This window comes from Strix aluco, chromosome 19 (assembly GCF_031877795.1).
Source record: "Strix aluco isolate bStrAlu1 chromosome 19, bStrAlu1.hap1, whole genome shotgun sequence".
Lineage (NCBI taxonomy): Eukaryota > Metazoa > Chordata > Aves > Strigiformes > Strigidae > Strix > Strix aluco.
The window spans coordinates 13,471,769-13,496,444 of record NC_133949.1 but is presented as its reverse complement, the minus strand read 5'-3'; the positions used below and the strand labels follow the sequence as shown (position 1 = coordinate 13,496,444).

Genomic DNA, 24,676 nt, shown 5'->3' with positions numbered 1-24,676 from the left:
GGGCCATCTCCTTTGGATCACAAGACATGATGATGTATACTGGTTTCACGGCCATAGCTTTACAAAAAAATATTCTTTAATATAGCAAAGATTCTTCAGATATGTAAGATCTATGTAAACATTCTTTAATGATGCACTGGTTTATGTGATGTTCACTGTTTGGTGTTGGTTGCTATGTGTCCACTAAAGTCAATGGTAGATCAGTGGGACGGATGCATTTTTGGCACAGAGCTCTGCCATGCTCCTGGCTCCAACAGGGTTTAACAGGCTGCTGTGAATTTGGGAAATTTGGGAAGGCCAGAAGAGCGGTGGCTGTCTGCACCACTGCAGGGTTTAACCCTTAGTCTCCCCCCAGGCTTTACCAATCCTCGGTTTTCAGTCTGTTGAAGGGAACACAGGTTCAGCTACTGCGTAGGAGTAGTGGTGGGACTTGGTGTCGTGGACACTGGGAACGTGTGAATGAGAAAGCTGCATGTGCTTAGTTTCTTTTGACATGTAGTCAGATCTCATGACTTTTCATGCCCTTTTGTGACAACAAGAAATCTGCATTTTTGAGGCTGCCGTAAGCCATGTGGAGCCTCCCAGGGTAATGAGGGCTCCTTGCCTGACCCTCCCATAAGGAGGGATGTGTTGACCCCCCCATATCTCTCTCTACACCCACCTTTTCCTGGCACTGGCCCATAACCCCACTCTGTATACCCTCATCCATATTTGGCCCCATTTTGCATTAGCCCTGTGCAGCCCATGCTCTGGAAAGAGTGAGTTTAATTCAGGTGATGTATAAGCAGCAATAATGTTTTGTAGCTCATTTGTGTTAGTGTGAATTCATCACGCCTTTTGGGGTGCTGCTCCCAGTTTGCATCAGTTCCAGCGCTGCTCCAGGTCACTCACTAATGTGTTAACCCTTTGCTTTTCCTAAGGAGGATGTTTCCTAGTTACAAGGTTAAAGTGACCGGAATGAACCCCAAGACCAAGTACATCCTGTTGATTGACATTGTCCCGGCTGATGACCACCGGTATAAATTCTGTGACAACAAATGGTAAGAGAACACTTCTGTTTGCCTTCTTTTCCATAAGAAAATTGCAATTGGATTGACTGTTCACCGTGCAGACTCAGAAACCAGCACAAATACCTTCCCACAGGAGAGATGCCAACATCCCAGAGCTCTCTTTGGTGGAGCAGCGATAGATACAAGAGCCAATGGCTGGAAGTGAAAACCAGATAAATATAAAATAAAATACTCTTAACAGGCTCTGCAATTAACTCCTGGAACAAACTGCTAATGGAGGTGGTGGATTGTTCGTTTCCAAAGCCCTCAAGACTGGATGTCTTTTCAGAAGAGATGCTTTAGGTCAAGCATAAGTTATCTGGCCATGTGCAGGTGTAAGAGGGTAAAGCCACAGCCTGCATTATGCCAGAGGCTGGACTGGGTGGTCTAATGGTCCATTTTGGCCTTAAAAATTAGTATCTACATGAGTCGAGAAAAGTTTTAAATTCCTTTTTTTCTATAGTAATATTTTGCTTTTAGTCTATAAAGCAAAATGTGAGGTGGTTTACTCAAAGCCACGCTGATCTGGCAAACGAAAGGAGCAGCAATTCTCCCTATCGCAGTCCAAAGCTAGATCTAGTTTAGAGGTTTTCTTTCCTTCAATTCATTCTTCCTCTGGAGTCTCTTTCTCTTCTGTTATTATTCCCTTCCCCATGCCTTTGATAGTAAAGTTACTTACCCGAGAGGCAGCTATGATTTTTGCTTTCTGCCAAAGGAATTTTTACCCCAAATACACCCAGCAGCCTCCCTCACTGCGACTATTCTGTGCTTTTCCCAAACCCTTCCACCAACTGCTGCCTGGTGAAAAGATGAGCAATGGAAAACTTCATAGTCATCTTAATGGGAACGAGCCTGGTGACATCCCATAAAACTGTAATAATTTACTTGCACATTAAGGCTGCTCTAGTTTTAAAAAATCCCTTTTCCGCTTGCTTTTGTCTTGGAGTGCCGCTGGGTAAGAGGAGTGGACCAAGGGGCTCCGTGGTGTGGTGGCCACTTTGTGTTTTAACTATTAAGCCCTAGATGATGGATAGTTGTTAACTCTGTTTAATTTAGCTTTTGCCAGCCCTAGAGCTGTTTCCCCTTTTCATTTTATTGCTGCTGGAAAGTCTCTGTTGTTTTTGGTAATATTGCTTTTATTGGTGTTTTATAAGAGGAGAACAATGCACAGTAATGGAGGAGTTGCCATTAAGTGATGTCTTATGGCTGGGTCTTGTGTCCGTGAGAGTTGGTGGTGGTGTTGGTGTGGGGGCCAGGGGAGCTGGCAGAAGGGTACGAGGGGCAGCACCGTGTGCCAGCACGCAGCTCCAGAGCAGGGAGCAGCCCCTTCCCACCGGAGCTGCTGCCTGCCCGGGGGCTGTGGGAGCCCTGCGTGGCGGTGGAGGATGTGCACTCACGCTGGTACCTGCTCCTGCTCCTGGGTACCTTCTCCTGGGGAAGTGTGTGAGACCATCTCCCCTTGCAGAATGGCCTTTGAAGGCTTCATCCTCTCCAAAACCCCAGGTGCAATTTCCTCCTTGACCAATGCCAACGCAATTGCCATGTAGTGACACTGCCCCGAGGAAATGCCGCAGGGAGCAGAGACGGCGTTACTCTGCCAGCCTGTGATGCTGAAATGAGGAGCCCTGAAACCCCACAAGCAGCAGGAGCTTCCTCAAGCCCCCGTGCCCCAGCGTGTTCCCCCCCAGGGCTGATGGGAGGGTTGCTGGGTTGAGTCCAAGAACAAAATGCTCTCCTACGTCCAGGCTGGTGACCGCTGCCGAGGTGATGCAATCTGTAACCGCTGTGTTTGCAGGATGGTGGCTGGAAAGGCAGAGCCGGCCATGCCGGGGCGGCTGTACGTGCACCCTGACTCACCGGCCACGGGAGCGCACTGGATGCGGCAGCTGGTGTCCTTTCAGAAGCTAAAACTCACCAACAACCACCTGGATCCCTTTGGACATGTAAGAGAGACGTTCTGCAAGGGTTTTGGTCAGAGGTGGGCCTGCGATGCTGAATTTGTGTCTGGACTGGGATGCTGGTTGGGATGTCACAGTGAATTTATTAACAAGGATGCTGGTTGGGATGTCTCAGTAAATTTAATAGTGAGGAGCAACATTTATTTTGTGCTGCCAGTGCAGCTGGGTGGGGGAGCATTCAATGCTGAGGGAGGGGGGGGCCGCCATTGCTGCCTGCATGCTTCCCCTGCTCTTGGAAATGCAGCCTCTGACTTGCTCAGTCATTGCCTGCCGGATGCCACCGACCTTTTCTTTTCTGCCCAGGAACTTTCCAGGCAGCGCTGTGGGATTTTCAGCCCGGCTGTTGCTGCGCGTGGTACATACAGCTTGCAGAAACAGGTTGCATAAACTTATTATTTTCCAAGCTGGCTTTGGCAGCCGTATAAAAGATGAAGTATTTTATTTGGAAAATCTTAATTCATCTGTATTGCGAATGCAAAAGTGGGAAGTACACAGTTATCTACCACAGTGCATTTAATAACTTAGCACAAGGGCCCTTCCAGCCTGCCAGGCAAACGAGTGCTTAGATAATGCATATAAAAATACGGACCTGTCTGGTTTGCACTGTCTGAGTTGAAAGTCACGTAAAAATAAACAAACCTTGCTGGCTGGAGGAAGGGAAGATAGAGCTTAAAATCCTTTTAAGTTTAGTGCCATCAGTCCACCTAGTACCACAGGTAAGACAGTCTACTTTGTATCATCAAATGTGGTTTTTATCCTGCTACTCTTTTAAACAGCAGCAGTTTGGGGGGTGAGGGGGGCTGTGAAAAGGTCCTGAAGAAAGGTGCAGAGGAAGAAGGGGTGTAGCTGTTTTGCTCAAAATGACCATGCATCAAGCCTCTAAAGAGCAGGTTTTCACGTGGAGCCAATTGTCCTGATGCCATCTAGAAGCTGTGCAGAAAGTGCAGTTCTGACACAGCTAAATCAGGCGGAGCTTTATGGGCTTGACTCCAGAGGCAGGGTGATCCTACTAGCTTAAAACGCTGTGAAAAAAAATCAGGATTTTTGCTGCTTTCGGAATTTTCTGCAAATTTCAAACTTCAAAAAGCAAGCACGCCGATCCTGTGTGTCGCCGCCACGGTGCCGTGGCAGAGCCGGGCTCTGGCAGCGTGACACGGGGATAACCCAGCCCCGCGCGAAGCCGGCAGCAGCACCGGGAACTGACCCTCTTCCCCAACCTACTGACCCCAGTGAAACATGTGTGAACTTCAAAGGCTAATCAGGACCATTTAATGCTGACGTTATTAATCACAGGCGATCTTTCCCCTTCACTCTTTTTTAAGGGGCAAAGCACCACAGAAATGAAATTAAAACAACTGTGTTAAGGGTTGCACAGTAAAAGTTACATAAAGCCCACAAACGTCGACGTTTCGGTGTCGGCAGCTGTACTGACCTGCTTGCTTTGCACAGGGCATTTCTTTACTCCCATGTTTTTCTCTTGGTTAACTGTGTAGCTTAATATATGGCTGTTTACGTTGTAAAATGTAAACCATAAAACATACAGGATGTTCGATGTGGCTGTAAAACAAACAGGATGTGCAGTGTTGGTTTTGCAACTTTAAACGTTTGCTTTTCCTGACTTTGTCATTTTTTAACTGCGATTTTAACACCACGTTTTAACAGGGAAGATTCTCCTGCCGCCCGCTTTTAATAAACAGCCTGTTTGTCCTCCCACAAAGCTTCCCTAGTGACAGAGAGAGGACCCTGGTTTGGTTTTGGTGTGATAGCTGCAGCACGATGCAGTGACCATGCTCCAAACGAGCCCCCTCATGCCATGTGTGTCCTGCCTCGTGCACAGCCCAGCACGCTCCATCTTGCACTGGTAGGAAAAAGCCTGGAATAACCTGTTTGAAGTGCCCAAGGTTTCTGTGCGACTCAGGCACTGACAACCTGCCTGGCTAAATGGGATTTAGCCCCGTCTCAGACCGTTCCTCGTTAGGCTTCTAAACTAATCATCTGCTTTAGAGAAGTGGTACTCCACTTTTTGCTGTGTGCACAGAGGAGAGCTGGCATCTGTACCAGGCGAGTGTGAATCTTCCGATCAGTTCATGCTGAGAACTGTTCTGCTCTTGCAGGGGTGGCTGATGTCCCTGGGCCAGGCAGTGCCTGCGAGGCGTCTGCCCGGCACAGCGCAGTCCTCCCAGCCCTGCCTGCGAAGGCATTGCATTATGAATAATAACAGCTTCTCATTTCTAGGAATTTGTTCCCAGCCATTGCAAACGCTCTCTTAAAGCTCCCTAAGAAAAACAAGTCACAAAACCCACAGCGTTTGTTTGCCTTCTCATGCTCCAGCGAAGCCTGCCTGCCATTTCCTTTTGTCTTTGATTTTCTCCAAACCTCAAAACCACGCGGAGCGATGATTTCTGCAGGCTGCCGCTGGTGCTTTTTTTGGTGTGCGGGCAGCTGCCCAGCCAGAGCCGTGTCAGCTCACCCTCCCTGGCACCCTTGGCCGCTGCGGGCACCCGCAGGTGTCACGGCACTGGGCTCCCTACCTGGATCCCACCATCCCAGGCTCCAGCTCCTCCTGGCATCCCAAAATCCCAGAGAGCCACCTGCAGCTCTTTGCTGCGTCTGAGCAATCCCTCCAGCCTCTGCCGTGCTCTGATACGCGGGGTGGGACAGAAACCACTTGCTGCTTGGGGGCAGGAGGGGCGAGGAGGTGGGGGAGAGGTGCGTGGTGAAATATCTTTGCGCTAAATATTTTTTTTCTGGATTAACCATTTTTTTTGGTAGACCCTTATTTGGGTGAAAAAAAGAGAGGAGCTCTTCCAGCTCCCCTGCCACAGTGGGTGTGGGGAGCTGATTCTGGGGGTCAGACTGGGGCATGGGGGGGGTTACGGGGGTCTCACAAGAAAGATGTGATGGATTTTGTGGGTTTGCTGAAGCACAACAGGCTGCTGGGCTCCATCCTCATCTGCAGCCACCCTGTGTGGCATGGGAGGGGACCCAGATTTGAAGGGCAAATACAGCATGGCATGGGGTGCAGGTCCTCTGAGCCTGGTACCTGGGATCTCACCTGAAAGATAAACAGGCAGAAATTTTGCATTATTTCAGTGAATTCGTTGATAAATGAATCCATGCCTTGACTCTGTGTGCTGTAATGCTTAATGTCAGGGACAAGCAGCTCCACGGAGTCCGTAAAGAGAACTGTAGGTACATTTGAGGCTTAAAATAAGTAAGTTAAACAGCTTAATTAATAAGCCATGGAGCTGAAGCCCTTGCTGCAATCCACAGAATTAGATTGAAGATTATTTACTGTGTTGGTGGGAGGGGATGCCTTACAGGTGGCGCTGGAAATCCTCACTTTGTGACACCCAGCCCATAAAACCCAGTCACCAACCGTTCCTCTTCAGTCTCAAAAACCTCGCTCCTGCTTCTTCCACTGGCCAGTTATCTATTGCGGTAAATTATTAGTTACAGTCAGAGGCATGGGAGGCTTTTTTCAATGCAGACACATAAAAAAGTGAAGATTTTAGGTAAGAAGAAATTAAGTGCAGAGCCCTGTAATCTTCCTGCAAACCCCTCTGGCTGAGCAGGTTTTGTGGCAGGTAAGCCTGTGCCCAGCTCATGCACCATGGCCTGAAAATGTGGGCTGTATATTTTCCTCTTGAGGGATTTTTTGACCATGAAAGGCTTCTTTCACACCAGGCTTAACAACTGAGAAATGCTCATGTTGAGAATGGATTAAGAAATCAGCAGCCGCTGTAATGTTTAGCTACAGCGAGGTCTATCTGATCCTAAAGAAAGCATTGTAAGCCACCTATGCTTAGAGTAAAATCTTAATTTATGTATTTTCAAATCTTTACATGCAGAGATAATCAGGCTGATAGAGTCTCTGATTTATGCAGGGCTGGTGAGTGATGGGGTTAGTGATTCTGGCCGAGCCGATGCTTCGCTCTCTAATGCCACGTGAATGAGAGGCAGTTGCATACGGTCTGTCTGCGGAGGCAAAGATACTCTGTTAAGTGCCAGCAAGCTGTGCAAGGGTGGCACATCCCCTACCCATTCCCAGGGTATTCTGCCTAGGAAGCACCTAGCAGTGTTTTCCAGGTGAAAAACACCTTCATCATTAACCAGGTTATATCATTGCGAGTGCTAACAGATCGGTTGGCTAATAGCAGCCCTAGGTGATGCACAAAAATAACCTCTCCATTGGAAAGGATAACAGAATACTTGTATTTCTTTCAGAAGGTTAGCTCAGGGCATATGGGGAAACACCGAGCGAGTCCTGACGAGCATCTCTGTAGTGATAAATGCTCATGAATGGAATTCCACTTTCTTCAGAGGTTTAAAGTATGTAAACAGCAGGGTGGAGGGCGCCTGTGAGATGGTCCTTATGGCCGGTGAGCTGCGGGGTGGTGTGGGCAGCTCCTGCTCCCGGGCCCAGCAGGTGAAGGATGCTCAGGGAGGGTGTGAAGCTGCCAAAGGGGCACGGGGGGGTTTGATGAGGGGCTTCGGCTTGGACCCGTGGTGAGGTTGTTCTCCTGTGCAACTCGTTTCAGCTAATCAGGCTTTTTTGTTGTTTCACTGTTTGGGCTTTTCTTTATCTCCTGACTCAAGCTGCTGAGACTGGCAGCTCTTTGAAGCAAAATCATGTCTTTTCTGTCCCACTTGCAGTGCTGAGCAGCACCGCATGAGTGCCTGGGGCACAGATAGCTGTAATAACCCCCCGGCACACTCAGGCCCTCAGCCCTGGCTCCCTGAGACCCTGCAAGTGCTGCCCTGGGCCCGAGCAGCGGGCAGAGCCGGCGAGGGTGCCAGGAAGGGTCTCTGCTCCCCCGGGATTGCCGCCTGCAGTGCCCCCAGCACCGGGCAGCATGCCGTGCCCGACAGCGAACAACCTCCCAGCCCAGCCAGCTCTCCAGCTCATGAGACATAATAATGTACATAATAATGTACATAAAGGTACTTAATGCACCTTGAGGGGTGGTGAGGGTGAGCAGCAAGGGCTAGAAACCACACAGCAAGGGTTGAGCAGTGTCCTGAAACACAAGGGCTGCTGCAGAGAAGCAGAGACTGTTAATTAGGGCAGACTATAATTTGGTTTGAGACTCTGTACATGATGGAGAGGGAGGACATGAGGATGCCTTTCAGGCATCGGTGAGAGGACTAGTCATGAAGACTCCCAGCTCTAGGTACGGTGTCAGGAGGGCTGCGGGTCGGTGGCTCCTGGGCTGTCCCAGACGTGCTGGCAGCGCAGGAGCCCAGTTTTGCTTGGATCTTCCTCCTGAGGACCTTTTGAGTGGGGTTTTCAGTATCCAGAGGAGTTAACGATGAGCTGGATGGTGGCTCCGAGGGAAACCCGTCTCACCAGATGCGGTGTATCTGGAAGAAAATTGGATCTTACTCTCAGGCCCCCTCTCCCCCTGATTTTAGGCAGGCTGTGAACACACAGAGCCACGTAAGGCCAGCGCTCGTGGGCGTGGAGTAACGCTGGAAAACAGCAGAGGAGCAAGCATATCACATCAGGCTTTTCTGCTTTTGTTGTTGCTGTTGTTGTTAATGACTCCACTGAAATTAAACCTCTGCCAGAGGAATCAGCCTTTCTCATGGGCTTCTGCAGCCAGGCCAGCTTGGAAAGGGCGATAGTATCACATCAGTATTTCTGGCAGGCTTCAGCTGGGACCAGATCAATTGGAAATGATTTTCTTTTTTTTTACAGAATATATAAAGCTATTCCTATGGAAAAAAAAAAAAAAAAGACAAGTAATAAATAAAGATTAGAAGTGGAGATTGTGACAAACAAAAGTAGATACTTAATTTAATCCCCACCCCCCCAACACAGTGTTGCTGATATTGCTGAGCTTGGTTATGTTCCACACCCTGTACCTACCTTGCTCCTTGGCTGCTGACGGTGCCTTTTAATTGCCATAATGGACTTTATCTACTTTTAAAGTGTGAGGTTATTTTAGTTTCTGAGATGTAATCGACTGAGGTCGGTTAAAGCTACAGGATGTTATAGACGGTCTGTCACTTGTCATAGCATTTTAAGTGATATTCCTGTTTTTCTTGACCCAAATCTGCTATTTACTGGCTTTACTCTTTAATGCTGAATGGCTTTACTCTTTAATGTCGATGAGTTTGTTATTTCTCTCCAGGTTTATTATTTGCACACTTGGTTTTATTTGATTATCACTGAAAGACTTAATTTTTCCCCTAGTCTTGGAGTTTCCCTCTCATTTTTCAATTAATTCAATTTTAGCATTTTTCTGCCTTTGCTCGTCAGGCACACTCAGGCACTTTAATTAGGTTAATGTCCTAGTAACCTTATGAAACCCTACATTTTATTTAGAATTTTTTTTTATTTGTTTGCTTTATGACTTGTGGCCAAGCAGTTTCCTCGCTGGGGGCTGGTGTGAGGTTTCTGTGCCTCCCCACGGCCCTGCTGCGGCGCTGGGGATCGCCTGCCCCTGAGGGATGGGGCCGTGGCAGCTCCGGGGCAAAGTCCTGCTGGGTGGGAAGAGATGTGGCCTCACTGCACCCTGCTTGTCCTCACGCTGTAGTATCTCTGTAGCAACAGAGCAGTTTCACATCCTTATTGTCAGCTAAAGATTTCTTACATTTACATATATAAGATTTCTTTTATATATATGATTTCTTTTATATCTATGTGATTTCTTATACATATATATAAGGAATATATATAAAATATATTTTTCCTATATTTATATTTTAAAATAAGAAATATCTAAGAATTTCATATATATACATCTCTCCCATTACTAAACTAGCTTTTTTCTCAGTCTATTTAAAACTTCAACCCTTTTGTCCAGCCCTAAATTTGAAGTCAATTTTTTTGAGCATCACTAAGTCTTCTGCTGGAAGAGTATTCATGAAAAGGTTATTTTCTTTTTTTTTTTTTTTTTTCCCCCATCCATTTTAGGAAACGTCTTACAGCCAATCTGAGAAATAGTGATGCCCAAATAAATTATGAAATCTGATGTGAAGTTTTACATTGTCTGCTTTGTTCCTGCAAAAAAGAAGGGGCGGAGCTCTGTGCCACTGGGGTTGGCATGTGTTTTGCAGGGTTGAATAGATCACAAGTGTGCAAATTAAATAGCTGGGTAAGAAACGACCAAATGACCAGTGGAGTTCTTGGTTGAAAAGAAGATTTACATCTCTTGTGTTAAATCTTTTTGTTGTTACATTACTGGTTTATATGAGTTAAATGCAGTGGATTTTAGCAAAGTTTAACTAGAATCAGATCCTGAAATCATCTTCCAGTCTTGGGCGGGGAGCTGGCTTGGAGAAGGGCAAGTGAAGAGGTCACAGCTTGCCAAAGACCTTTTGTGTCCACGGGTGACACGAGGCCCTGTGGCAGTGTGGGATGGTGCAGGGATGTTTTGGCTCTCACACCCTTGGATGTCCCAGGATCACACGCGCGGGGTCCGCCCTGTCCTGTCCTCTCAGAAACAAATGCTCACAAGGTAGCGTGGAGGTGGACTTCTCCTCCACACCAAAGCTCTATCACAAGGCCAGGAAACACTATGACAAATTTCAGCTGACATTAGATGAAAAAGGACTGAGAAAAAAAAAATAAAAATCCCAGCTTTGGCCCTCTCGTAAGGAACAATTTGTCTGAGCTCATGTTGAATCTTTTCCCAGGATTTTCCAGCCTTTCTTTTTTTCCCCATTGTGCGGATTGCCAGGACAAACGTGTGGGTTTGGGAGGCTCCTCCTCCGGCAGCCCGGCGGGGAGCAGCCCGGCCGGCTTCAGGGCTGAGCCCCTTCCACCCTGGCTCTGGGCAGGGCAAGGTGAGTTGTTTCGTGGAAGTGATCGAAAATAGATAAGATGAGCTTTAGGTAATTTTAGAGCTAGTGTTTTAGCTGCTTTAGATCTTTGCTGAATATAGAGGTTCTCTGAACAGATTTGGTTGAACTCGATGATCTTAAGGGTCTTCTCCAACCTACGTGATTCTGGGATTTTAAGTGCTTGCTTTGGGGTGGTGCTCCTGAGGTGGATGCAGCGAGAGCAGCGGCACCGCGCTCCCATCATCTGTCCCGTGGAGCCATCCCATTCACCCCGGGCAGTGCAGCTGGGGGCAACTCCAGTACTGACATGTGGCATATCTGAACTGTTTACTCATAAAAAAAAGTTAGGTTTGGGATGGCTTATGCCATCAAATGCTCTAAATATTAACCAAGGTGAACTGGAAGAGCCTCATTGACTAACACACTCTTTTTTCCACGCGGGAGACTGAATTGTCAGGTTTTTGTTCTGGTCCTTTGCGCCTCAGTTCAGTGTCCTGATGTGGGACAAGGGCCAGCCTCAGCTCAAAGGCTTTTTCACTTTGAAAGAATAGAAGGAAGGAAGAAAGAAGCAGAAAATATATTAAAATGAGAGATTTTATATTAGTTATGTGATCCCCTGGGAGCAACCATAAAATTATATGGCTTTTTCGTAGCCATTTACTATTCAATATAAAGAGGGTAGTTGCCATAACAACCACTGCATCATATGACATTTGATACCTTGGTGAAACAGGGAGCGCTCTTAAATCAACTCCCCAAATTTCATATGAAAGTAAATACATTTTACTGGTGATTTCAAGGCAAGTTTGCATTGCGACAAGCAATGCAGTACCATTACCCTGCTAAGCTTCTGGCCTCTGGGCCCAATCCTGCAAACTGGCAGATGTCTTCAAGCCCTGAAGCCGACATTACTCAGCAGTGTGTGAGATTAGATGCTAAAGGAGTATGTTTTCCTAAGTAAAATTAAATGGAAGGAGCAAATGACACCATTTTTTTTGACATTTGTTGCTGACTGGGGAATGCCAAAAAAATAAAGAAGTTGAGCTGTATTACAGCTTAAGTTCCAGCTGCCAACTCTGTGATCAGCACAAAGGAGGGAGATGGGGGGGGGTAAAAAAAAAAATGTTTGTGTAAGCTCACATTTGACTTTGGAGTTCATCTCTCTCGCAATCTGGTCCGCATGTGCGACGTTGAGGGGGTAGAAGTGACATCACCCTCAAGATCCGCTTTGGCTCCTCTCTGGCCAGCACTAACGGAGCTACGCAGCGGCGCGGGGGGTGTGCGGGCAGGGGGAGGCATCTCTGCAGGCTTCAGGCTGTGCATCGTGGTGACCACCTTGGGAGGCGAGGCACGTTAAGTGTTTCTCGGATACTGGAGGAGCTGTTTGGGTCTCGCCCGGTGCAGCCCGAGGAAGGTCCCCGCCGTTGGGTCCCCGCAGCAGGGCAGGTGGTGCATTACGGCCGCTTGGTGCCATCCACACCGATGCTCTTAAAGAAGGTTGGCGTTATCATTGTGGGTATTTTTTTAGCAGCCATTTTGCTTCTTGAAAATGGGTATTTTCCAGGCAGGGAGAGTGCTTGGGTGGCGGTGGTGGGAGGTGGCATCCCCCAGGGGCCTGTGTCGGGATGTGGAGCCAACATCCACTTCCTAAATTGGGGGTTGTCCATCTAATTTGAGGATTCTGGTTGGGATATCTGATTTACCTTTTGTTGTTATTTTTTTCTTTTTTTTAATACAGAAAAAGAACTGTATTTACTAGACTCCTAAACGTGTTGCTATTTCATGTAAGCTGAGCTGTTTCTTTCATAGGCAAATAGACAAGATCACCAAGTTGCAGAGAGAGGCTTTTGGTTACAATGCCAGTGTGCCTCAGTGCTGCTCAAGAAACAGATTTACAGTTTCCCTTACGAATTTTGTATCCTTGTCCTTTATCACATTCAAATTCCCCTCTAACTAATACACCAGTAACTATATTCAGTGGCAAGACAAGGCAAACACCATTTCTTTTTTAGTAGCTAACCACCTACATTTTATACCAAAAACAATTTTAAAATGTTTGTGACAGCGTCTGACACTGATTTAATCTCCCTGTGCCCTTGCAATGAAAAAGATAAGTGCAAGAAAATATAAAGTTACTGGGTTAGCATCATCTTTGGGGCTGAGCGCTCCTACATCACCTTCTGTCCTGCTCAGTGCTGCTGCTGAAGCCCTGCCTGCCCAGCACCAACCAGCAGCAGCCGTGCTCTGTCCCATCAATTAAAATACTTCTCATTTTTGACACAGTTCTTTAAGTTAATCTTTCCACTGATGTTCGTCATCAGAGTGGAATTTACATTTGTTTTGTGTATTTTTAGCCAGTGACTAGTTTTCCACAGCAGCCTTGAAAACTATTTAGCCTGAATTGTTGGCATTTCACTTTGCACAGGCACAGTGTTTGCAGCTATGAGTTGGGAAGCTTTTTTGAATGATTTGTCGGGTTTTTGAATGCACAAGGGTTACAGCAAGCGCAGGTAAGGAGGATGTGTGTGCAGACACAGCCTCTGTACACCAGTTCTTGTTTTCAAGCCTTGAAACGTTGGTTGTGAGTATGCAGAGACTGGTTGTTGCCCCCTGAAAAAGATGTGAGAAATCACCCATGCAGCAGGAACAGGGAGGCCATCCAATGCAGCACCGCAACTTCCCATTTTCATCCCCAATCGGACGTGCTGGCTGCTCTGCCAAATAGCTGAAGGGATTTTTCTTCGTCATATGAGAACAGTGTGTTTTTATGGGGCTTTGCTTTGCTGGACACTGACTCGATGAAGTTAACCTCAGCGCTCTGCGGTTCTCACATCTATTAATCACGTTTCGTGCTCAGTGATGGCTGTTCGCCTTTGATCTGGCACATCTCAAGGGGGTCTCAGAGAAATTCGGTACTTTCCGATGGGTACTTACACTGACACAACTATTCACTTTAGTGCAAGGGACAGAAATGCCAACCTTGTAAATGAAGTGGCTAAATTAAACCATTTAGGCTTCCCCCCCCCCCCCCCCCCCCGCCCCCCAACCATCCTGCAGATATCAAGCAGTTCACCATGAACCTCCAGCCAGGTTTGTAGCCACAGCTGTAACCTTGAGCATCTTGTCAGAAATCTTTTCCTGCGTGTGTCTATCAGGCTCCAAAAAATAATGTCTTGTTCATTGTAGAAATTGTTTGGACACCTTGGGTTTAAAGAGGTGATAAAAAAAAAAAAAAAAAGGATTTTTAAAAGGGGGACATTACAGTCCAGTGGATACTACTTTGGAGGGTGAATACAGACTATTCAACCAGAGCATATCGAAACTTAGGCTCCTAATTTTCCCTATTGAAATCTCAGTTTAAGATTGTTTTCTTTGACCTGCTCTTGATTTGCTCTGACTCTGGGGACAAGTCACCCGTCCTTGCTAGACCTGGGCAGGCAGGGACAGGCAGTGAGAAGAGCTTAGCACACCCCAGCTTCTGCTACAGACAACCATTATTTATCAGCTTGGCTCAACTCTTAATTGAAAATTAAAATGCCCTTTCTTATGAAAGTCTTGGCCCTCTGGCGTTATTCATCTTGGCTTTGTTTTACGAGTGGCTGATACATGAAAGCAGAGAAAAGGCTTCAAACCCAAACCTGAGCCGACCCTCTCAGATCTACACCCTGCACATCAACAGCCGCAAAGTGGTTAAGAGACCTGATGCAAAGCTGATAAAATGCCAAAAATTCCTCATTCTCTCTCCTGGGGAGCAGGGAGGGTTGTCTGGAAAATGTCAACAATAAAAATTGCATTTAAGTGGTATATAATGCAGCCAGCTACTGTGGGCAGAGTTACGTGCAGCCAGATGAAGGGGTTTAAAGAGCACAAGCTCCATACGCTACCTCCCGTCCCAGCTGGAGCGCGCGGAGCAGCGCTGCTGCGGTGAGCTCTCCTCAGCGTGGATGGGCATGAAATAGAAAGGGTTCCTGAACACAAAAGCTGATCACAGAGCAAATGTCTTCTGTTTCTTGATAATTCTCATTTAAAAATGGCTAAATCCACGGTTAGTGTAAACTGATGCTGCTCTGCTGCATTGAGAACATCCATCCATCCATCCATCCATCCATCCATCCATCCATCCATCCACCAACGTATCTACCACCAGTTGAAGACACCACCCATTGCAGTCTTCCCTACTTGGCCCTTTGCCTGTGTCTCCATCGGGGATACACGTGTCCTTGGGAGCTGCTTTGGGCACCCCAGTAAGGGGAGGGGTGTCAGCCTGGCTGGAGATTCCCTCGCCTCTAGGACCAGCCAGGCTCAGGGAGGACGGACTCAATTAGCCAATTTAGGAGAGGGAAGAAGAGATTGAAAGGGGTTATGCCAAGAAAACAAGAAGAAAGCACTATTTCTTCTTTGCCCAATAAAAGGAATAAAGGCTTTTCTTAAAACCCTCCCAGCTCTCAAAAGAAATTCCATTTTCTTCTGTCGCATCTGGGCACATCCCTTCTTTGTGGCAGATCAGTGCTGCGGGGCCAGGCTGGGATGGCAGCACGGCCGCTCCCCACTTGGCTGCCCCACTCGGCCCCTGATGCCCGGGCTGGGCAAAATCCACTGGACCTCAGCACTTTCTCGCCTCCCCTAGCACCCGCTGTAAAAAAAAATGCTTGGTTGGCTCCTGCCTCTCACTCGCAGAGACTCGCAAAGAGGGCAGAAGCTGTGGAGTGGCTGCGAGAAGTGCCCAGACCCAGCCACCCGCGCGGAGCCGCTCCACAAACAGGAGGCAAAAAAGAAATCTCTTTTGTAGTTTTCTTTTACCGGCAGATAAAAGAAAAATAGCTTGCTTTTTAAATTTTTTTTCCTGTGGTCTGTGTGATTTTTTTTTTTGGTTCTGCTAAACTGTGTATTTTTCAGCTCAGTAAAGTATTTATTAGGAATCTTTATGGACCAGTCTGCTGGTGAATTATACATATTGTACAGCTTCAGCATGAGCTGGGAAAAAAAAATTTACGACTTTTTTTCCACCCAGACTGACTCTGTCCAATAGCAATAAGAAAATGAGGGTTTACCAGGAAAGCTTTAAGTTCAGTTCTGCTCGCCAGAGCAGCAGATACCTTTTCTGTCTTGGTTCATGTGCATTTATATAATATAATTTTCCCAGCTAATTTGAAAGCAAAGCTAAAGCTGAGCACTAGTGGGCTTTTGTGTCCTGCTAGTAAAGTGTGTGTCTTGCCTTTTTTTAAAAAATTGGATTTCTCACTTTAGCATCAATTGTTTTTCAGATCATTCTTAATTCAATGCATAAATACCAACCACGACTGCATATTGTGAAGGCGGATGAGAACAACGCTTTCGGGTCGAAGAACACAGCCTTCTGCACCCATGTTTTTCCAGAGACGTCCTTTATATCGGTGACCTCGTACCAGAATCACAAGGTAGGGAGCTTTTCTGGCTAAAGGTGCTTAATTTCTGTTTGTGGGCTTTTGCAACTCGCAGCCCTCTGCTGCCAACAGCTGTGAAATGATCTTCTGAAACGCAGCAGCACAGCGAAGCTGCTGCAGTCTTGTGCTTTGATGAGCAGGATCTGTTTGCTCGGAGGGAGGGGGAGAGCCTATTATGCTGCTATTGTGCAGCAGAAAATGCCTGCTTTAAAAGACAAGTTTCCATCCCAGCCCTGCAAGCATTAAGCACGAGCGACGAGCCAGAGGATGCAGCTAAGGAGCAGCGTGAACATTGTTGGGTAACAATATCTTGGCAAACCCTGCAAGTCCAGACACTAATGAATCGGCGTGCTCATAAACGCTAAGATGTCATTCAAAACAGCAAGCAAATCTAATAATGACTAGTAAAGCTCGCTCATAAATCTACAGTGAAAAGTAATTATAGTATGTGTATTTAGTGAGACATACGAGGAATGTAACCATAAAAACGCAGCTAAGAGCCTGCTCTGTGGTTAGCACATGAAGGCAGGAGGGGGTTTGGGTTTGTTTTGGGGGGGATATAAAGTACAAAGGGTTTGGTTCTGTGCTTTGGGTGTGTGTCACAGATACCCCTGTATTGTAGGGTTTGGCTTCTCTTCTTTTTTGAGTATGTTGGTAGTGGTGGTAGAGTTCCAAGGGTTGTACCAACCCACGTTACTAGCAGGATGGACAGCAACGTGACAGCTAATTGTCACCTCCCTGTGAGAGTCACCAGGGCAGGGAGAGGAGAGGATCCCAGGCTCCATTTTCAACCCTGCTACCGCTTTGCCTGCCTTCGCACCAGCTCTGCTCCCCTGCAGTTTTCCTAACAGTGAAGAGTTGGATACGGGTTAGTTGGAGTTTTTAAAGTACATCAGGATTCATAAATAAAGATGCAGAGTGGAGTAGCACCGCCAGAGCCCTCCTGTCACCCTGAATGTAAAATCTGCCCTGTGTTACTGTATCAGCTCTTTTTCTACACATTCATAGGAAAATACTACAGGAACAGGAACATATGTGAAATTCCTCCTCCCCAATAATCTGACCAGACCTTTTCCTCCCAAGCGGGATGCCTGTATGCCCTTTGATGCTTGAAGCATAGAGTCCTTGCAAGATTTTGCAATTAGTGAGCCAGTTAAAAGACTCCAAGCAGAAACATGGATGTGTGTGTTATGGTAAGGCAGGGGAGGAATAAAAAAAGAAGTCCCTATTTGGACACTGAAGTGAATCCTGTTAGAAAAGTTGTAGCCGTTGGTGTAAAATGACCAGTTGCCCAATCATGGTTAACCAAAAAGGCTCAAAAGAGCTTATTTAATACCTACTTTAAATGTCTCACATGTCAATAGTGTCTTTCATCCCTAAGGTTCCCAAAGTGCTTCATAAACTTAACACTTCCGCTGTCATTGCCATACAACCACTGCTGGGGGGAGGCTGGTAGTTGGGTGGCAGCACAGAGCGGACCTGACAGATTTAGGGAAAATGCCTCAGATGAGCCCTAATTCTTTTGCAAAGATCCTGCGAGGAGTCACCCTGGTGCTGCCCAGCTCTGGCTCTGTGGTCTGCAGGCTGGGGGGGGGAGTGGATGCTGCCCGGCCGGGGGGAGCACAGCGGTCTGCAGCGGTGGAGCGGGAGGCAGAAGGTCCCACCACGACCTCACTGTGGTCTCGAGGAAATTGCAACCTCAGAGAAATAGTCAAATGGTTTTACTTATTCTCTTAGGCATTAACAATTAAAAACCTGGTCTGGGCATCCTTTAGAAAAAACAAACCACCTAATTATTTTTAGCTCAGAAATATCCTGCTAGCGAGAAGTGTCCTTGCGAAAAATTGTCTTTCTAAACAACAGTGAGAGTTGTGGATACAGAGCTGACTGTGGGCTCCCAGAGGTGGGAAGCTGAGGATAGAGGCTACCCCTAACTGCAGCTTGTGAGGAAGGTGTAGGTGTTTGCCCAAAACTCCCTCCTGGGTTGGATGAAGCCAGGGGAAGGTGACAAGGAGGGAGCGAAGCCCTGATTCTGCTCATGTCAGAGGAAGACTGTGGTCACTAAATAACAAAATTAGATTAAGATGTACAAACCTGAGAGCAGGCTGTGGGTTAGGAAGGGCCCTACCGTTCTCGTGGTCCATCAGCTGATTGGGAACTCCCCTGGAGCCACTGTGGGCTGTGAGAGCAGAGCGGAAAAGCTCAAGCCCTCGAGGCTGGTTAAATTCACATGTCACCACCTTCCTTCTCCATCACAGATAGTGGCCAGCTGTTTTCTCAGGAGTTTTTTGGTAAGGGATATTTTTCAACCTTGCTAAAAGCTTAGTTGCTAGTTATAGCAACACTCTTGCAAAATCATCTGAACACAGAACTTGCTTGTTATCCTCACCACTAAAATCAGATGCAGACTACTGCACCCCCAGCTATCGGGGGGAGCAGGGCTGTGCTGCCTCTGACAGAGAGAGGACCTGAGGGCAGTGGGTCTGCAGGGAGATACGTGTCCTCACCTCCCCACCAGCGTTCTGCCACGCCGTCACCTTGTTCCCTCCTGGAAAAGGTCTTTTCTGTGATAATGGGGTGCCCAAGGAGATGATCCTACCCACTGGTGTCCCTTAGTGGGGAAGGACATTGATAAGATGTTTCTGACCAGTTCTGTCCGTGAGATGTGTCAGGCCTGTCTATGACCTTACTGCCAGGGAGCCTTGGGCGTACGTTTGTGCACAGACACACGTACATCTCCTTGGGGGTGGACAAGGGATATTTTAAGGAGCTCCTGTGTCCCTACTCCTGTGTCCCTACAAATGTTCTGGTGCTCTTCTGGCATTGTGTGGCTCCTGAGAGCTGCTCAGATGATCTTGTTCACTACCTGTTTGCCTTTACAAAATCCTTTGTTATGAGGTGGTTTATTTTCATTTTTCACTGGGCAGTCAAGTGCCTCTTCCCGGCATTCCTGACCATTGTATGGCTTTGGTTTGTACCTTCCTTATAAAGGGAAGGGATCGGGTGGCAGGATTGGCAAGGGAAAACTATATTTATTGGAGCTGTAAGACAGACGAACTACTGAGTATTTTTAAAGGAAATTTCACACATAATTTTTTTAAGAGCGTTTTCATGAAATGGCAGAGCTTTCAACAGTTCCCTTGCAAAAGCTGAGCTCCGTCAAAATTAAGTCTAGTCTAAGTCAATTCTAAGGCATTTTGACCCTTTTAATACAATGCAGCTCCGGGTGGGAAAGGCAACTCTTGCAAAAGGCGGCAGCTTTCCCTTGCCCAAAGACAAATCACTATTTGAGCTATGAGTCTTTTCACAGAGGAAAAATGACTGAATGAAGAAGGTAAAGATACATAAAATTGTTATGGAAATGGGGGAGAGCCACGCCATAAGGAGTAGGGGTGTCTAACATAGGAAATCTTTTAAATCAGACAAACATATTCTCACTAACAAGAGCCAACACAGGATCCAGACTTAAGGAAATTTGTATTTCTGTCCTCATTCATAATCAGCAATTTTGTCAGCTTTAAAAGCTGCTTCTGCAAGATTTAGCACCAAACCTCACCGCTCAGTTTCTCTCTCAGTGCTGAATGCAGAAACGCCGTCCCTGCCACCACGTCTTTAGACGGCTGAAACTCTCGTGGACTCTGCGTGTCGCGGGGTGTCGCGTCGGACAGGGCTCCTAGAGACCTACGGCCTCAGACCTGCTGCAGCACCTGTTGTTCTGATCTGTTTTCAAACGCTTTATGCTCGGTTTCATTCTTTTAAAGATAACCCAGCTGAAAATTGAAAACAACCCCTTTGCCAAGGGATTCAGGGGGAGCGACGACAGCGACCTGCGCGTGGCACGGCTGCAAAGGTACGGCCGAGTGGCACGAGGAGGGACGGCGGCAAGGAGGTGCTCGGCGGGGCGGCCTCCTGCCCGGCTCACGGGGCTCGGGGAGCTGCTGCGGTGTGCACGTGTGTGCTTGGGGGTGCATGGAGGCAGTGTCCGACATGCAGCCAGCCAGCGCACCCTTCAGACCCGTGCCCTGTGCAGAAACAAGCCTTACAGCTGGGCTTTCATCCTCATTCTGCTGCTGATGTGCTGCACCTCTTTGGACAAGAAGAACTTAAAGGTGCCTATGCTGTGGGGGCATCACATTTTCTTGTGCTTGAAGGCATTAGGGTTTTAATGCCATTTATACCCCTGAAAAGCTCTTCCTGGGACTCAGTGACACACTCCGTTGTTGTCATACTTGCCCACACCCAGCTGCATGTGATGAGTTCATTGTATTTGGCAAAGGGTGTCGAAGTCATTGGATGGAGATGCTCTAAAGGAGCCAAACTAGTATTTCACCCTTCTATTAATGCTGATTGCTGTCTAACCGGTAATAATTTTTCTCACCTCTTTTAGCAAAGAATATCCAGTCATTTCCAAAAGCATCATGAGGCAGAGGTTGGTGTCCAGTCATGGCCAGCTTTCAACAAAGCCAGATGTTAACCCACTTCATGGGAATCACCAGACCCTTCAACATTATCAGTATGAGAATGGTGCTCACATGCAATTTGCAGCTTCAGATACTCAAGATCTGCCACTCAACACCTTCACAGCACAGAGAGATTCAGGGCTCTTCTATCACTGCCTAAAAAGAAGAGGTAACTCGAGTTTACAGCTAGAAAAATACTACAGCGAATAAACCTAAGAGCATGAGCACTGAAAGCTTACCAGTAATTCCAGTTCATTTTGGATTGGTCTCTTAGGCCTTGATCTTCAAAGATACTGATGTGATCAAAGTGTTTTGGAGGGTTGGTCAGGGCCCAAGAGCTGGGTTTTTGGGCAGTTGTTACTGGGTTTGTCCCACAGAAGGCAAACTCAGACTCGGAGTCAGAGCTGGAAAAAAAAAAATCAGAATGCGTAATTCAGATGGCACAAAGCTACGCTGGAAAATTATCCATTGTCAGAATCAGCTGAACTGAATTGTTTGGAGGAGCCCTTATCTATCCTGAGACGTTCTGACACTGCCATTAGCATTAATGAAGTTAACACATTCAGCACTTCTCAGGATGAAGCCATTAGCAGTTCTCTCGATGTCTGCAGAGTAGTGAGACTGTGGTAGCCGGGTGTAAGCATCCCTTCCTTCTTATCCACTAGTTCTCAAATTTAAGTGAGCTGTAATTAGATTCTCTTCCTTTTAGTTCAGTATTGGATGAGATCATGACATGTTTTAAGTTAAACGGAAAAATTCTGCACAGAAAAAAATCCTTCTATTTGCATGTCTCATTGGCCACTAATTTATTTAAGCTGTGAGAATCCTCTGATCATGGGCAAATGAAGAATCGTAACAGCACCAGTAATGAGGACTGCAAGGCAAATGTGTCATTTTAGCAGATGTTTAATCTGCAGATGAATTCACTAATTCATCCAGAGAATATTCCTAACAACTAACACAAAGCTGTTGGTAAACACGGCCATGGTCATCGTAATCTGTAGGAGAGGGGCTACAGCTTAGAGTTGAGGGGAAGGACTGATGACTGGGAAAGGGCTCCTTTATCTGGAAATATTTCTGCAGCTTTTGACATGAATATCTGGGAAATGTATAGCCATTTTTGTAACGACAGGAAGGCAGGCTGCGATAAGACCCTTTAAGAGACTTCTTGAATTTGTCAGGAGTAACACTGCAAGAGTGTCAGGGACCTCTGTTATCTGGATGAACGAGAAGTAATCTCTGATGTGAGAATAGTAGCCCAAGTCACTCACTTAACCTGATAAATGTCACCAGAATGCTTTGAGGCTGAGGGGATTAGCCTGACATTTGCAACACAATGTCTTTTTGATGTTGTACATTGTCTTTGCAAACTAAAATGGTTTAACTGGATTAATCTGAAAAAGAGCACCAGTTGTTTAGCAAAATAATCACAGATTGCATGCTCGGCTTCTAAGGGGACTCCATAAAACCACCCCAGGCTCTTAGCAGATGGCTGCCAAACGCTGTTGCTCTGGGAGCTGCTCCTGAACATACTTTTTTTTTTTTTTGTCTGCAGAAAGTGCTCGGCACCTGGACCTGCCTTGCAAACGCTCCTACCTGGAAGCCTCCTCTTCTGTAGGAGACGATCACTATTTCCGTTCCCCACCTCCGTACGATCAGCAGATGCTAAGCCCTTCCTATTGCAGCGAGGTGACTCCGAGGGAAGCGTGCATGTACTCTAGTTCTGGGGCTGAAATTGCTGGTGTCTCAGCGGTTGACGACTTGCCGCCTCCACCTCCCCCCTTGAGCTGCAATATGTGGACTTCTGTCGCACCTTACACCAGCTACAGTGTTCAGACAATGGAAACTGTCCCTTACCAGCCTTTCCCTGCTCATTTTACCGCCACCACCATGATGCCGCGGCTCCCGTCCATCACGGGCCAAGGCTCGCAGCCACCAGGTAACAGCCACTTCAGTGTCTACAACCAGCTGTCCCAGTCTCAGGTTCGGGAGCGCGTTCCTTCTTCGTCTTTCCCAAGGGAAAGGGTGCACCCGTCTGTGTGCGAGAGAAAACCCCCCTCTCCGCACCTAAACGCAGCGAACGAATTCCTGTACTCACAAAGCTTTTCCTTGTCGAGGGAGTCGTCGCTGCAGTATCATTCAGGGATGGGGACTGTGGAGAACTGGACTGACGGATGACTCTGACGGCCAAACGATGCCACAGCCAACGTTACTGCTCCAGGACAGTGTTCAATCAGTGTTGATACCTGTGGGTAACTTGCACTTCGGTGAGACAAATGTGCATTTCCAGAGGGATTTGTGTGGGTGAAGAGCTTGTATCTTCAGACGCACAGAGAATCACATCTCCTGTCTCAGTGGGCTGGATTCATCGGTCTCTTACTGACTCCCAAATAAATTAATTCTCGCGTCTTCATTACTGATCCAGTAGAAATCATCTTCATGACTAACAAGTGAAGTAGCTAGTCATTTCCTTTTGCTTGTAATATTAAACATCCATGAGCAAATTTTGGCTATTTGGGAAAAAACATGAGCTTCACTTTTTATGGTACTTGGTTTGTGAAGTCACAGCATCCCAAAACTCAAAAGAAAAAGCGATCTGTTCGGTTGTGTAGTTCAAGGACTGCTGTAGCAGCACATCTTTAGCTCTTTTATCTGTAGAAATAACTTCTTCCTCTGGAAGTGACGGAGCCATAGGAGCGCAGGGGCCGGCGGGGAGGCTCGGCGGTGGGGTCAGGGAGCTGCGGTGCCGCTCTGGTACCTCCCCGGCGCAGTGCAGGGTTCGTGCCATGGCACCGAGAGGAGAAGGCACCGATGCACAAATGTCTCTTCTTCCCCCCACAACGTTAGTGGCTGTGGGAAACTAAGAAGTGAAGCGTTATGCCTGAGGCCAAACAGCAAATTAATTGCAGCGTTAGGAACAGACCCAGTGTCTTCAGACTCCCATCCGTGGATTGAATCACACTTGCTTATTGCAATATATTTATGAAGTTTTAAGCTTAAAAGTTGCTAATACTTTCCAGAAATTATTTCTGTATTTGCTGGTCCTTGATTTCTTTCGTATTCAGCTGAAACGCGCCTTTTGTGCTATGTTTTTCTCTTTTGCAGCTAACTCAGAAAGAATTCTTTTCAGCATAAAGGAGGCATATTTTCTTAATTGTGGGGTGGGGTGGGAAGAGTTCCCATTACCTGTCAGGCTTTACAGTGTACAAATATTTGTAGAACAGGTAAAAAACTGTAACCAGTGTATACGTTGCTACTATTGTTTACCGTGGAAGTATCTCGAAGCGACTCCTTCAGCGCTGGCTTTGCCTACCGGTGTCCCTACGAGGTGAGGAGGGATCACTCAGCGACAGCCACGGCGTGAAATGGCCTCGTGTGGGAAGGCAAGCTGTGCTCTTTCTGGAACGAAACTCCCATTGCCTTCACCCAAAAAGCTCCTGAGCTGGGATGTATCCTCCTCCGGTCTGCAGCGTGTCCATCCTGCTGAGCATCCAGGCGATGCCGTCCCACGGGATGGCAACACTGAGGCGATGCTGGGAGTTTGGTCCCACTAAAGAGCGCAATATTTAAGCTTTAGTCAGGCACAGTGGGGTTTTTTCCCCCGCCCCTGCTTCCCAAATGGGCGAAGGCAAAAAAGCTGAAATACAGATTTGGAAGTTGGGAGGTACTTCTGCGTTTCGGTGAATCCATTCCAGTGAGGAGAGGCTGATGGATGAGGGTGGCTCCTTGCAGTGAGACAACCCTGAGGCCACTAAAGTGGAGGTCACGTTTCAACCAGGACAATCTCATACACCCATTCAGCAGACTGTGTGTGTGACCGGTGTGGATTTTGTAATCAGATTTTGGAAATCACTACAATTTTTGCATGCTGAATAGCTATTTATATACATATATATTATATATATATATATATAAAAAAATATATATATATCACAAATGCAGGCCACGTGTCCAATTCAGCTTTGCTTTTTATGAATGAAATACTTAATAAAAAT

At 46.9% G+C, this 24,676-nt stretch overlaps 1 protein-coding gene across 1 annotated transcript in view; it reads left to right on the top strand.

Annotated features, from left to right (window-relative positions):
- TBX4 (T-box transcription factor 4) overlaps positions 1-23,094 on the top strand; it is a 40,643-nt gene extending 17,549 nt beyond the window's left edge. Inside the window, exons 4-9 of the mRNA XM_074845012.1 lie at positions 921-1,040; positions 2,845-2,992; positions 16,063-16,215; positions 19,983-20,071; positions 20,609-20,850; positions 22,237-23,094. Coding sequence (XP_074701113.1) covers positions 921-1,040; positions 2,845-2,992; positions 16,063-16,215; positions 19,983-20,071; positions 20,609-20,850; positions 22,237-22,859 — 1,375 coding nt within the window. The 3' untranslated portion in view covers positions 22,860-23,094. The remainder of the gene's footprint in view (positions 1-920; positions 1,041-2,844; positions 2,993-16,062; positions 16,216-19,982; positions 20,072-20,608; positions 20,851-22,236) is intronic.
- Positions 23,095-24,676: the final 1,582 nt, after the last annotated feature.